This window comes from Phocoena sinus, chromosome 20 (assembly GCF_008692025.1).
Source record: "Phocoena sinus isolate mPhoSin1 chromosome 20, mPhoSin1.pri, whole genome shotgun sequence".
NCBI lineage: Eukaryota > Metazoa > Chordata > Mammalia > Artiodactyla > Phocoenidae > Phocoena > Phocoena sinus.
Window position 1 is genome coordinate 42,975,608 of NC_045782.1, and position 13,755 is coordinate 42,989,362.

Consider the following 13,755-nt stretch of genomic DNA (forward strand, 5'->3'; position numbering starts at 1 on the left):
GAACCCGTTTTGCTGGAGGGGTGCCAGTCCTGTGACATTACCACACTGTGGCTTCCTTTTAAGGGTTGACCCTGCTGGGGCCTTGGAGTCAGCCTAGTGGCACTGGCCTGCCACTTCCACTCCCAACCTCACTCCCTGGCTGGCCTGCACAAGTCTTCTCAAAGATCGCTTTGTTTAGCCTCACAAAGGAAACACTATGGGACAAGTGTTTCAGAGGAGACTGAGGCCTCTGAGTGCTTCCAGGCCTCTGTGATGTCTTTTCCCTATCTGGGAGGTGTGGCCAGAAGCTGGGTGTAGTGGACACTGTGGGGTCCCACTCTGCTGGCTGGCCCACCCATCCCCCAGCTGCTGGTAGGGCTACTGATAATACCTCACAGCTGCCCCTTCTCTGGAGAATTATATTCAGCTGACAGGACCTGGATTGCTCTCAGAGCTTGGCGAATGACTGACAGACAGTGGGGATACACAAAGCCAATCCCTTTGCCTCGAGGTTATTGTGGTACCGTTCATGTTCCTGAGCCCACCGTGGGATCAGGCTGCGGGGAGTCTCTGGATGAGACCGCATTCCTGCCAGCCTTTGCCTCCTGCCCTGTCCTGCGTCCCTCCTTCCCTTCTGCTTCCCCAGTAAGTCACTGGAACAAGAATCCTCACCACAAGCTATACTGCTAGGGAACCCAACCTCACGATGCAGTCTTTCTTCTTTCTCCACCCTTCTGCCAACCCGGTAGCTCTACTCTCTAGATGTCCCTGGCAGCTGGGACAGATGAGGTTGTATTTCCCTTCCTTCTTGGGAAGCAGACACACACACAGTGAAGGTGTGTCTGAGTCTTGAATGCCGGTGTGGTTCCTAGAGGATTATGCCGGTATCACTCATCCTTTAGTGGGTGATACCCATCCAGAGGGACCCATAGTGGCCAAGGGACATTTATCAGACCCACTGGGGTCACCGGGGACAGGGCTGCCAGCTAGTTGCTATTTGAGCTTGGCTGTGTACCACCCTCTCCTCCACCATCTTGGGGCCCATCTGCTCACACAGTGGCATGGTTTTCAGACCAATTCAGGTTACTTCCCCCTTGCTCCCTGCCTTTCCTCTGATTAACAATCAGATTTCTATTGTTCACCCACTTCTTCCTGATTCAGAATCCTGCAGAATGAGTCACCTTTCTGTAGGGTTTAGGAGCCAAGTTTACCAATATTCATTGGTAAATGAATATTAGGGGAATATAGTGTTGAGAGTTAATACCTACATTTAAGCCGTCCAACCCCCCACCCTAGTCTCTCTGTCCCGTTCCTATACTCATGTAGGAAAGTGAATAGGTCTTTCCTACTAGGGCTGACAGCTCTTTGCAATACTATGATAATACAACCCAGGGCACATGTTGGTGGAGGTTTGTGTGAATTTCCAGGAATTTAACTAGAATGTAAGCTCCATGATGATGGTAGGGACCTTGCATGTCTTGTTCACTGCTGAGTCTCCAGTGCGCAGGTTGTGGTATGAGCTCAGTAAATATTTGTTGAATGGATGGATAAATAAACATTAATGGCATGCCTACTTTGTACCAGGTGTTATGCTAATCACTATTGTTGGAAAAATGAATATGATATGTGCTCCCCCATCAGGGAGCTCACAATCCAGAAAGAGAAACAGACAAGCAAGCAAATGGGTTGAACATCAGGGTTGAAATAGAGGTATTTATAAGTGCTGGGAGAGCACATGGACAGACAGTTGCTTTGGCCTGGGGAGGTCAGGAAAAGTTACGGAGGGAAAGGAACATTTGGGTTGGGCTTTAAAGGGTGAGTAGGAGTTTGGTAGTGGTCACAGGATGAAAGGGCATCTAGGCAGAGGGAACAGGATGCAGAGAAGCATGAGGCTATGAGGACTGTAGAAGATGATTAACGGCTCAGTGTGGGGGTGAAAGTGTGGCAATGTGAGGAGGGGTAAAGCCAGGATGCTGTCCTGGGGTGGGGCCTCACTGGCTGGTCTGCCCCTTTGGGCTGTGTGTTTTCAGGTCATGGCCAGTGCAGCTGTGGGGACTGCCTGTGTGACTCCGACTGGACCGGCTACTACTGCAACTGTACCACACGCACGGACACCTGCATGTCCAGCAATGGGCTGCTGTGCAGCGGGCGGGGCAAGTGTGAATGCGGCAGCTGCGTCTGCATCCAGCCGGGCTCCTACGGGGACACCTGTGAGAAGTGTCCCACCTGCCCTGATGCCTGCACCTTTAAGAAGTGAGTGAATTGGAGAGAGTTGAGTGTCTGGGGGTCCCCCAGACTGTGCAGGTTCTCTCTTACTCACCAAAGCTTTAGGGAGAGGAGTCTGTTACAGCAAATGACTAGCTTTCCTCTTTCCATTGAAAACTTGGGGAAAAACTGGAGGTAGAGCCAAGCGTGAAGGGGACAGAGTAGTACCAGCTGGACTGCTGTTGGAGAAACCTCTCTTTTAGGCTGGATCCTGAATCCCTGAGTTGGGAGGAAGGCTAAACCAGGTGACTCCTGGGGAGTGTTCCGGTGCTCATGTTCTGATTCTGTGTGGGATGTGGGGCTGGGGTTACAGAGGACACTATGTGAAACAGGAGAAGTTCACCGCGGCAAATGACGCCTCATCTGGGCGTCAGAGGAAGTCCCTGCTAGCCCAGGCCTGTGGCGCTGCTGTTTCTCTTACTACTTTAAGCAGAGCTGGATTCATGGGCGTGCAACCTGCACATTTGTACAGAACCCCGTGCTTGGAAGGGCTCTACGCTTCGTTTAATGTTCTGCTGTCACTGTTTTGAAATTCCTACTAAGTTTTGAATAAGGAACCTGACATTTTCATTTTGCACCGGGCCCCCAAATTTTGAGACCATTTCTGACTTTAAGGCTCCCAGAAGTGGCGTAGGGTTCGCCCTCCTGTCACAGTCTTGGATGGGACATAAAGAAGTTTAATGAAGTTACCTGGCCTTACCTATAGGTGAGGAGGGCACTCCCACCCCGAACTCCAGACGTGACTATCTGGGACCCTAGGATTGTCTTACAAATGTTGTTGTTTGTGTTTGTTTTCTGGGGTGGAACAGTTTTCCTGGTGTATGGCAGGCAGAGCCAGACTGAAACACGTTGTGTTTCAATGTGTTTGTTCTTTCCCTGCCTTCATGCCTATGTCCTATGCCTATGTCCTCTCTCCTTTAGGGAGTGTGTGGAGTGTAAGAAGTTTAACCGAGGAGCCCTGTACGAGGAGAATACCTGCAGCCGTTACTGTCGTGATGAGATTGAGCCTGTGAAGGAGCTTAGTAAGTTCGGCATGTCATACAGCTGCACACACCCACGTTCTAAATTTTTCCGATCTAATCCCATAACCTATCCAAGTCTCATCTGTAAAACGGAAGAGTAATTCCTACCTCAAAGGCATGTTGTGCAGGCCTGATGTACAGTAGGCACTTAAAAGCTGGCTTTCTTGAGAGTCCTCCTGCATCTTTACTTACCTGTTGAGCAGTCCCTTCCCCTTCTGCTTCCCAGAGCCCACAGGCTCAGCAGAATCCTGCAAATACCCTTTAAAGTATGTCTAAATCAGGCAACCCTAACTTTACCACCCCAAGGAAAGGAAGATAATGTACCCCATTTTACAGATGGAGAAACTGAGGCACAGAGTGAGGAAGTGGTTACCCATGATAATCTTAGCTTAGTAGGCTAGTAATCATTTACTAAGTTTATCTAACTCAGAGTGTTAAGCAATGCCCAGGCATACAGCTTTGCTGGTTTATAGGGAAACCTTCGCCCTTATGGATTTGTAGCCAAAATCATTAGCCTGAAGCCCTTTTGGCTCTCCAGAGCCCCTCCTGGAGTAAGACAGATAGAAACATGATGGAGAGCAAAACTCTTGCCTGCAATTATTCTGGTTTGTATTTCATCTTGACTTAAAAGGAGATGATCTTTGCTGCTGTTACATACCTGACGTGGTTATCTGGGCCAGCTAGGCATTGGGTGGTGCCAGGAGATGGCAATCTCTCTGGAGATGGTGATCTCCCATGAAGGCAGGAAACACATTTTCAGTGAGAGCCACAGTAAGACACAGCTAGCCAGCCGGCTTCTGGGTGGGGTGTTATGGGAAGGAGTTAGATCTCTGGACCCTTTGGCTACTATCAAAAGTGGGGCTGGAGTGAGGGTAGTGATTTGGGGATTGAGTTAAGAGACAGTTTTTCCTCTGGAGGAGACCAGGCTTCCTATGATTAGCTTAGATGGAACAGACTGCTGAGATAAGAGATTTTTTTTTTTTTTTTTTTTTTGATACACGGACCTCTCACTGCTGCGGCCTCTCCCGTTGTGGAGCACAGGCTCCGGACGCGCAGGCTCAGCGGCCATGGCTCACGGGCCCAGCCGCTCCGCGGCGTGTGGGATCCTCCCGGACCGGGGCATGAACCCGCGTCCCCTGCATCGGCAGGCAGACTCTCAACCACTGCGCCACCAGGGAAGCCCAGAGATATTTTTATCATCTAGACCAGATGGGTATTCCAAGTTAGTCGATAAGTACCCCAGCCCCCCACCATGATAACCATAAAAATAAATGCTTCTTTGTATGGAATTTTATAACTCATACAAATTATAAAAGTATCTTTTCATGCACATTATCTTATTCTTCTCCCAACAACCTAGTAAAGTAGAACTTAGTACTATTGTTATCTTCATTTTGAGGATAAGGAAATTGAATCTGAAGAAAGTTAAGTAACTTGTCCAAGCAAATGAGTGGTGAGTTAAGATCAGAACTAAATCCTGAAATCCTTACTCTTTCCACTGTCCTGTAATACTACTGGCTTACTGAAGGCATATTGAGTTAAAGTCCGTAGGATGTACTTTGAGACTCATGCACTAGTCCTACTCCATCACTTATTTGCTGTGTGACCTTGGCACCTTTGCTTAATCTTGTAGGGGCATAGTGCAGCTGGTGGAGGGTAACCCATAGTTTCACAGTCAGAATAACAGGTTTTAGAATTAGAAGGGATGAAGCCAACAAAACATGATGGGAGTCAGAGAAGAGGAGATGTCTCTGGAGAGGAACGCTGGATTGGAAGCAGAAATAGAAGAAATATAAGGGCTGAGTAAACAAACTATTGAGAATCATTGAGCAAGTAGAGAAAGGAATGAGGGGGAAGGGCACGCCCACTGTGTGTTGGGTAGTTGACTTCATGCTGTTTGATTCTCAACCATCCCTGTGAGTGAGGGTATCTTTTCTTCGATTAGAAGAAGGGAGAGATTTGATGAGGTCAAGTAACTTAGCCAAGATCACATAGCCGGTAGGTGATAGAGCCAGGTTTTGAATCAGATCATGTAATGCTTTTATGTCATGTCCCTTGCAGAGGAAAGAATAAGAACCGAAAAGGGCCTGTGAGGGACAAAGTACATCAGCGAGGGTCATCCAGAGGCAATTGCCAGGCACCACAGCCCTCTCGAATCTAGGCATCTCGCCTGACGTCAGGCGTACGTGACATCCTGTCACCTGCTTTCCCAGACGTCCCATGACTGGCTTTGGAGGTGGCTCCATCTTTCCGGAATTGCCTTGTTTTTCATCCTCCCATCTTTCCCCCTCCCCCAGAGGACACTGGAAAGGATGCTGTGAATTGTACCTACAAGAATGAGGAGGACTGTGTCGTCAGATTCCAGTACTATGAAGACTCCAGTGGAAAGTCCATCCTGTATGTGGTAGAAGAGCCCGGTGAGTGAACCCTGAGGGTCCCAACCCTGCCCCGCAGGGAGAGGGAGACCAATATTAGGCAGTTATTTCCACCCATCACTCCTCTTAAACAGAGGCAGCCAGGTTAAACCTGACCTTACAAGTGATAAGTCAGGGCCTGTTATCTGGGTGTGGGGGTATATAAATACAAATATTAGCAAGAACTTACTTGCTAATTTAGGAGATAGAAAAATAAGAAGGTGGGTCAGGAGAGGAAGAAGGGAGGTATGGAGCTCATCAAGGAACAGAGTATATATAGCATGGCGTTTTTTGAGGTTGATAATGTTAGGAAGTAAGGAATTTCAATTCTAGCACTTTCCAGCACAAGGCATCTGCTCTTCTAAAAGTTAAATGGTTGCCAAGAGCAACCTGCTTGCTGCTTCAGAGGAAGGCCTGAGGTTTGAGGGCAAGCTGCCCCTGCCAGCTTCACCACAGGATGTGGTTAAGTGCTTGAGGCACCGGCCCAAGGCTGCCTTGGACGCTGAAAAGTTACCTCTTGTTCTCAAGACCCTCTGGAAGCAGGGGAGCTCATCCCGTCATACACAGACCCACCACGGATTTGTCACCATCCAGCATGGTAGATTTGCTTGCTTGCCCTTATTTCCTTCATCTCCTTTCTTTCCCTTAAACAACGGACTAAGTAATGAATCATTTGACAATATTTTTGAGTACTTATTATATATCAGGCAGTGGGCTAGGTGCTGGGGTTATAACAGTAAATAAGGCAGATGTGGTACTCACAGACCATGGGGGAGAGAGGCATGTAAATCGGTAATGACACTGCAGAGGGATAAAGGCTACAGTGTGGCGGGCGTTGGGGATGGGAGGGGTGGACAAGAACTTTCAGGAGTGAAGGAACAATTTCTGAAGGCAGAGGGTAAATCAGTCGGTCGCTGGACATTCTTTACAGCCATAGGAGTTTCTTCAAATCATCCTTTAGACCAGGGGCCAGCAAACTTTTTCTGTAAAGGGCCAGATATTAAATATTTTAGGCTTTGTGGGCCAGGTGGTTTCTGCCGTGACTACTCAACTCTGACATAGTAGCAGGAAAGCAGCCATAGACTATATGCAAATGAAGGGGTCTGACTGCGTTTACAGAAACAGGTGGCCAGCTGCATTTGGCTTACTGGGCCGTCGTTTGCTGGCCCCTGCTTTAGGGCAGTGGTTCTCAAACTTTTGTATGTTCCCTTGTTAAAAAATCCAGAGTCCTGAGCCCTGTCTTACTTCCACAGGCCTATGCCTCTGTGTCCTTTATTAATGCTCCTGGTAATTGTGACATATTCCCCAATGTTTGAATGCCTCTGCTTTAGATATATCACGTCCCCGGATGAGCCATCTCAGACCTCCTCCAGCCTCCATTCCGATGACTAGATTTGGTGACCTGTTTGATTCTCACAGCAGCTGTGCTTCCCTTTAGATGGGCCTTCATCACACTATCAAATTGCTTCTTTTTTTTTTTATTGGAGTATAATTGCTTTACAGTGGTGTGTTAGTTTCTGCTTTATAACGAAGTGAATCAGTTATACATATACGTATGTTCCCATATCTCTTCCCTCTTGCGTCTCCCACCCTCCCACCCTCCCTATCCCACCCCTCTAGGTGGTCACAAAGCACTGAGCTGATCTCCCTGTGCTATGCGGCTGCTTCCCACTAGCTAACTATTTTACATTTGGTAGTGTATATATGTCCATGCCACTCTCTCACTTTGTCACAGCTTACCCTTCTCCCTCCCCATATCCTCAAGTCCATTCTCTAGTAGGTCTGTGTCTTTATTCCTGTCTTACCCTTAGGTTCTTCTTCATGACAGTTTTTTTTTCTTAAATTCCATATATATGTGTTAGCATACGGTATTTGTCTTTCTCTTTCTGACTTACTTCACTCTCTATGACAGACTCTAGGTCCATCCACCTCATTACAAATAGCTCAATTTCATTTCTTTTTATGGCTGAGTAGTATTCCATTGTATATATGTGCCACATCTTCTTTATCCATTCATCTGTCGATGGACACTTAGGTTGCTTCCATGTCCTGGCTATTGTAAATAGAGCTGCAATGAACATTGTGGTACATGACTTTTTGAATTATGGTTTTCTCAGGGTATATGCCCAGTAGTGGGATTGCTGGGTCATATGGTAGTTCTATTTGTAGTTTTTAAAGGAACTTCCATACTGTTCTCCATAGTGGCTGTCTCCCTCAGCTGACCATAAGTTCCATGAACACAGGAATGGTGTCTGTCTTATCTACTGTTATATCCCCATACTTGGCTCAGTCATTTACAGAGAAGATACTTAAAAAGAAGTATCTTCAGAGAAGATACACAGTTTTTGAATGAATTAATAGGACTGATTATTCCTAGGAGACAGACAGACTTAATATCTGTTGGCAGAATTTTAGCTGCTTAAAGAAGGGAGGGGTTGAAGCTGGGAAGAGGGCTACATCTATGTCACCCAGGGTGTTGCTGTCCCCGTGGGTAGAGGAAAGCATGGGGTCCCCATTTGTGATATTGTTCATCAGCCTTTCCAGAACTCTCATCCTTTATAAGGGAGAAGGAAGGTAAGGAAAGGGCATCACCTTAGTTTTATTTTGTGACTCAGGGAAGGCTGGCCTGGGGAAGTGGAGAGGGAGGAGTCTGGGTATATCTCTCTGGAGGAGCAGATGTAGGTTAGTTTGGCCATGACTTCCTCACACTTTCCCATCCACCTGTGCTAACACATTAAATGGATTTTCCCACACCCTCCCGATCTGTACCATTGTCCCTTCTCATTACAGAAGGGCAGTGTGTTCCTGCTTTGGGGTTTAACATTACTTCATCTCTTTGTTATAACAATCCGGCTGGTGCTCTTGCTGTATCACTTACCAAATCATTTGACCTGGTATTCTGAGACTGGAATCTACTTCCTGGAGTTGTGGGGAATGAAGATGATAACTGGGATGGTAACACATAACTAGTTAACAGAGTGGAGGGTAAACTTTTAGGCTTACTGCCAGTAGACCCCTTCCTCCACATTAGGAGATGGGACCCTAGACCTACGTTTCCTACCTTGTAGTCCTGGAATTCCAAGTTCTGCCTCTCCTCTCACCCCAACCTCCAATCATTTTCAGGGTCTCTGGCTTTTAGTAGAAGGTAGCGTCTGAGGCCCTGAGTGTAGGAGGAGATTATTCTCATTCTCTTCCCTAACTCATGTCCTTGCATATGTCCTTTTTGAAGGGCTGAGCCACTGCAGGGCAGTGAAGAGGGCACCACCAGAGTTTGGCGTTGGCCAAGTGGTGTTCAGCCCTCAGGTTATGAGCTCCCCCGAGCTGAGCCCTCATCACTTCCAGATAGTGTTGCCTGATAAAGTATAATATGTCCCATGCAATATGTGGTACATACTTAAAAAGTTATTTGTTGTTTATCTGAAGTTCAAATTTAACTGGACTTCCTGTACTTTTGTCTGTCAAGTCTGCTAACCCTACCCTGTCTTCCCTGACCTTGGGTCATCACCCACCATGGGTCATCGTCACTGTGGCTGGGAGGGCTCTCCAGAGACCGCCTGATCTTGTGTCTGCTTCCAGGAAGCCTGCCATCCACCCCTCTCAGGACAGATGGTTAAGAGATTTAATTTTTCCCCTTAAGATCTGGCATTCTACCTGTCCTACCTGTACTGACATGTAAAATTGAAGAGATTCCACTTTGAGGTTTGAGGGTCAGCCCTACCTCAGTCTTCCAGAGAATTCGTAACTGCTTTTCCCAGAAGAACGGGGGCCCTTCACTCCTAGGACCTCGGACACTGGAACCTCACAGCCTCTCTCCAGACATTTCTTTCATTATAGACAGGTTGTAATTTGGTGGGATGGGTTGGGTAGTGTGTGGTGAGCATAGTGTATATGTTTAGAGAAGAAGGTGCGAAACAGTGGGGAAAGTAGGTGTGACTCCTTTCCAGGCCCATCAATACTCACATATACAAACACCTAATTACATAACACCTGAGAAGTTACCGGAGCGAGGTCACTCATCAGACGTCTGTGGTTGATGGGAAGCAGAGCTGTTCAGAGCATACTCATCTTGGCCCTCAGAGGGGTGATATACCTCTGTTTATGTTGGTTGTTGACTGGGATTGAACAGGAAGTCGGTTCTCAATAGGGGGGTTTTGGATGACTAAATATTTTGGGAACAAACCCAAAATATTGTCTTGGCTGGCAGGCCTCCTAGTCTCAAAGTATGCTAAAATTGTCATTGGTTCCCAGCCCTCAGGGATGTTAGATATCTGAACCAGGGCAGCTAACTCAAATGCCTACAGGAGCTGGGTAAGTAAATTAGGGAAAACAGCCACGTGTAACAGGGGCACCAGTAATAATGGTAGCTGATATTTATCGAGCACTGGCTCTGCCAGGCACTGTTCTGAGTTCTTTCAATATATTTAACTTAATTATTCCTCATAATAAAGGTTTGAAGTCAGGGCTATTACTGTTAGAGATGGAGAAATGGGAAACAGGCACCAGAAAGGTTAAATAATTTATCAAAGGTCACATAACAGAGTAACTGGAAAGCCAGGATTCACACCCAGGCAGTCTGGCTCCAAAGCCCACAGTGGCACAGACTCAATGACAAGTCACACTTTGCCTCTGTTTAGTGGAGAAAAGAGGGAGTAGTGAGGAGTCTGGCAAACTAAAAAACGTGTCCCATCTAAAAGGGGCAGCAGCTCCTCAGCCCTAGCCATTTACAACCCTATAAAAATATAGGTTCAGTGGTTCTAGGTCTTTTGACTTTTTTTTTAAAAAGAGAAGAAGAAGAATCTGAAATTCTAAGGGAAGAATCTCCTGATTATTCAGTGTTGCCCACAAAATCAAATTTTTAATAAACAACTGTGTGGGTCTTCCCTGGTGGTGCAGTGGTTGAGAATCCGCCTGCCAATGCAGGGGACACGGGTTCAACACCTGGTCCGGGAGGATCCCACATGCCGCGGAGCAACTAAGTCCATGCGCCACAACTACTGAGCCTGCACTCTCGAGTCCGTGTGCCACAACAAGAGAAGCCACTGCAATGAGAAGTCCGCGCGCCTCAGCGAAGAGTAGCCCCCGCTTGCGCAACTGGAGAAAGCCCGCGCACAGCAACAAAGACCCCACGCAGCCAAAAATAAATAAATTTATTTTAAAAAACAAAAACCAATTGTGGGGACTCACACAGAGTAGGCTAGATTCCGCCTGTGGGTGACCAACTAACAACCTCTCATTTAAAACAATCAGGACAGATTATTGCTGCTCTAAAGCTTGTACCCCCCTCCTTTAAAAAATTAATTGGCTTATTTTATAAGTCCTGTTCCCTTTAGATAACGTTCTAGTGTGAGTTGGCCAAAAAGTTCGTTCGGGTTTTTATATCATTGGCCAGAAAAACCCGAACGAACTTTTTGGCCAACGCAATACTTTTATTACTTTGTCAAGAAGATCTTATTTATAGCCAATTCGAATGATTCCTGTTCCATTGCCAACCACCCTGCTCTGTGCTCTCTCCTGACAGAGTGTCCCAAGGGCCCTGACATCCTGGTGGTCCTGCTGTCAGTGATGGGGGCCATTCTGCTCATCGGCCTTGCTACTCTGCTCATCTGGAAGCTCCTCATTACCATCCACGACCGGAAGGAGTTTGCTAAATTTGAGGAAGAGAGAGCCAGAGCCAAATGGGACACAGTAAGAGGCTGGGCTGAGCTGGGCATTTTCCTCAGTCGCTGGTTCAAGGGTCTCAAGAGGAAGCCGCAGATGCTTATTTAGGGTGGCCAGTGTCAGCCAGCACCATAGTTTCCCAGTTAGCCTCTGTTCTGGAAGTTGAGAGATGGTCTAACTGTCCTGTTGTCCGTATGCTTCTTGGAAACCACCTGATTCTCTACTGCGTCAGTGAGTACCAGCTGAGCCCAGGGAGGCCTCAGCTCTGCTCTGGACACTGCGAAGTGATGAAAAGGAAACTTATTCTCTGAGTGAGGAAGACAGGACAAGCTTGAGAATCCTACACTGAGGACATATAGTAATACATGATACACTACTGATGAAAGCATTAAACACAAACAGAGACAGATAATAATAACTAACATTTACTGAGGATTTACCAGGAACTGTTCTAGATGCTTTTTACGTATTAATTTATTTCATCTCTATAACAGCCCTATGTGGTAGGTAACATTATTATTCCCATTTTATAGACCAAGAAACTGAGTATAGAGAAGTTAAGCAGCTTTCCTGATTGTGGGAGGGAATTAGGTTATGATAGGAATTATTTTGGGTCAGCCTCTTAAAAGTACGCTCCCTGAAGTTTATCCTGATTGAATCCAATCAAACAAGCATTTATGGAGAACCTTCTGTATACTTAAGTTTACTCTATTCTCCTTTGGCTCGTGTTCCACATTTTAACTTTTTTCTGGACTTCCAAATGACCGACTCCCTGAATACCTGAGGTTAGGCTGAAAGTTTGTTCCCATTTGATGGTGACCTCAGGCCATTGTACTCAAGGGTCCCAAGAAACTGAGATGTTTCTGTTCAGATGATGTAGAAATCCTGACTCTCTGAGGCACATGAGAATGTGCTCTGTTTCTTGAGGCTACCACTAAGGACTACTAGACCTAATGGGATTTGTCACTTTTTGTTAGAAAATAATTTGGGAAACCAAATGATTGTGAGGGCCTTTTTCCTGATAATGTGATAGTTTGTGGGTAGTGCTTGAGGGATGAGATGAAAACAGATTAAGAATTATTTGAGCAGATGTGGTCCTATATGTTCCAGCCACCACCTGCTACATTTCTCTTCTCCGCCCACACTCCCAATCACAGTCACAACAAAGAAAAAAAGGGAGAAAGGCAATAGAGAGAGTTCATAGGGAGGGAGGAAATAGGAAGTATTGGCTAAAAGCTATCTTGAAGTGTTCTGGGATCACCAAAAGTGATGGGCTGAATTTAACCCCTTAGGCATGGTGGCAGGATAGCATTCCACTTTATCTCTCCTCTCATTTCCTATCCATTCCCTCCTTAAGAGCAAATGTGTGAGTACCATGAGCATCAAGCAGTCCATCGATGGTGTATCCCAGAGAAGAGTGTCTTGGGTAAACATCTCAGATGACGTGTAAACCCTGAGGGTAGGGAAGAATTGAGGAATTCGCTGTAAGACACTTTTCTGTTCTCTCTGCAGGCCAACAACCCACTGTATAAAGAGGCCACGTCCACCTTCACCAACATCACCTATCGGGGCACTTAATGACAGGCAGTCATCCTCAGATCACTATCAGACTGTCCCAGGATTGTGGGTGTCTCTGCTGTCGTGTTTACAGGGGCAATACCTGTGGGGTGGAATTGGGGGCTTGGAGTGGGGTGGGTGGGAAGAATGTGGGTCTCTGTGCGTGTGTGCATGTGGGTGTGCTGCGTGTGGGAGAGTGTGTAACTTAAAACTTGTGATGTGTCCCAGAGAAGCAGAGCTCCTCACCTTTGTCCTCAGAACGCCTCCTTCAGGGAGTCTACCTGCTTAACCTGAGGGTGACCTAGTAGCTGAGCAGGTATTCTTCATTACCTCAGTGGGAAGCCAGCTTTCCTTCTCAGGCCATTCTCTTAAAGAGGAGGGCAGGGCCAAGGCCTCTCATTTCAGAGAAAGGGGCCTTGATTTACCCTGTGTTTATGGTTCTTGGGCCTGACTCTCAGCAGCTCTGGTAGGAACTGCCAGGCTTTGCAGCCTTGCTGTGTCATCCATGCCCCTAGCTCCTCTCCCTTCCCTCAGGCAGAAGGAGAAATCCGGGGAGAGCTGAACCATCAGAGCTGCCTGTCTTTGCCATCACCTCAGTCCAACATGGTTCTCTCCTAAAGGAAGTCCTTTCTACCTATTCTTCGGTCTGTTGAGAGTGAGAATGGCAGGGTCACCCACGGGTCATGCATGGCCTGGGGTTAAGGTGCCCGAGTTCCCCAGTTCATAATCCTAACCCTTCAGATTTGCCTCATTGACAGCTCTACCCTAGTGATTCGTGTAGAAAAAGTGTGTCACCCTTAGACCAGCAACACCTCTTTACCTCCTATTCCACCCTCTCACTACTATAGACATTTGCTACA

General features: G+C 46.9%; 1 protein-coding gene across 3 annotated transcripts in view; it reads left to right on the forward strand.

Moving 5' to 3' along the window:
* The window catches only part of ITGB3 (integrin subunit beta 3), a 56,000-nt gene that overhangs the window by 36,380 nt on the left and 5,865 nt on the right, over positions 1 to 13,755 (forward strand). For all 3 annotated transcript variants that reach the window (XR_004347616.1, XM_032617235.1, XM_032617234.1), the window contains exons 11-15: positions 2,010 to 2,232; positions 3,166 to 3,266; positions 5,564 to 5,683; positions 11,199 to 11,365; positions 12,851 to 12,961. Coding sequence is in view for 2 of the 3 variants with exons in the window: in XM_032617235.1 (XP_032473126.1) it covers positions 2,010 to 2,232; positions 3,166 to 3,266; positions 5,564 to 5,683; positions 11,199 to 11,365; positions 12,851 to 12,916 (677 nt within the window). In the remaining variant the exon portion in view is untranslated. The remainder of the gene's footprint in view (positions 1 to 2,009; positions 2,233 to 3,165; positions 3,267 to 5,563; positions 5,684 to 11,198; positions 11,366 to 12,850; positions 12,962 to 13,755) is intronic.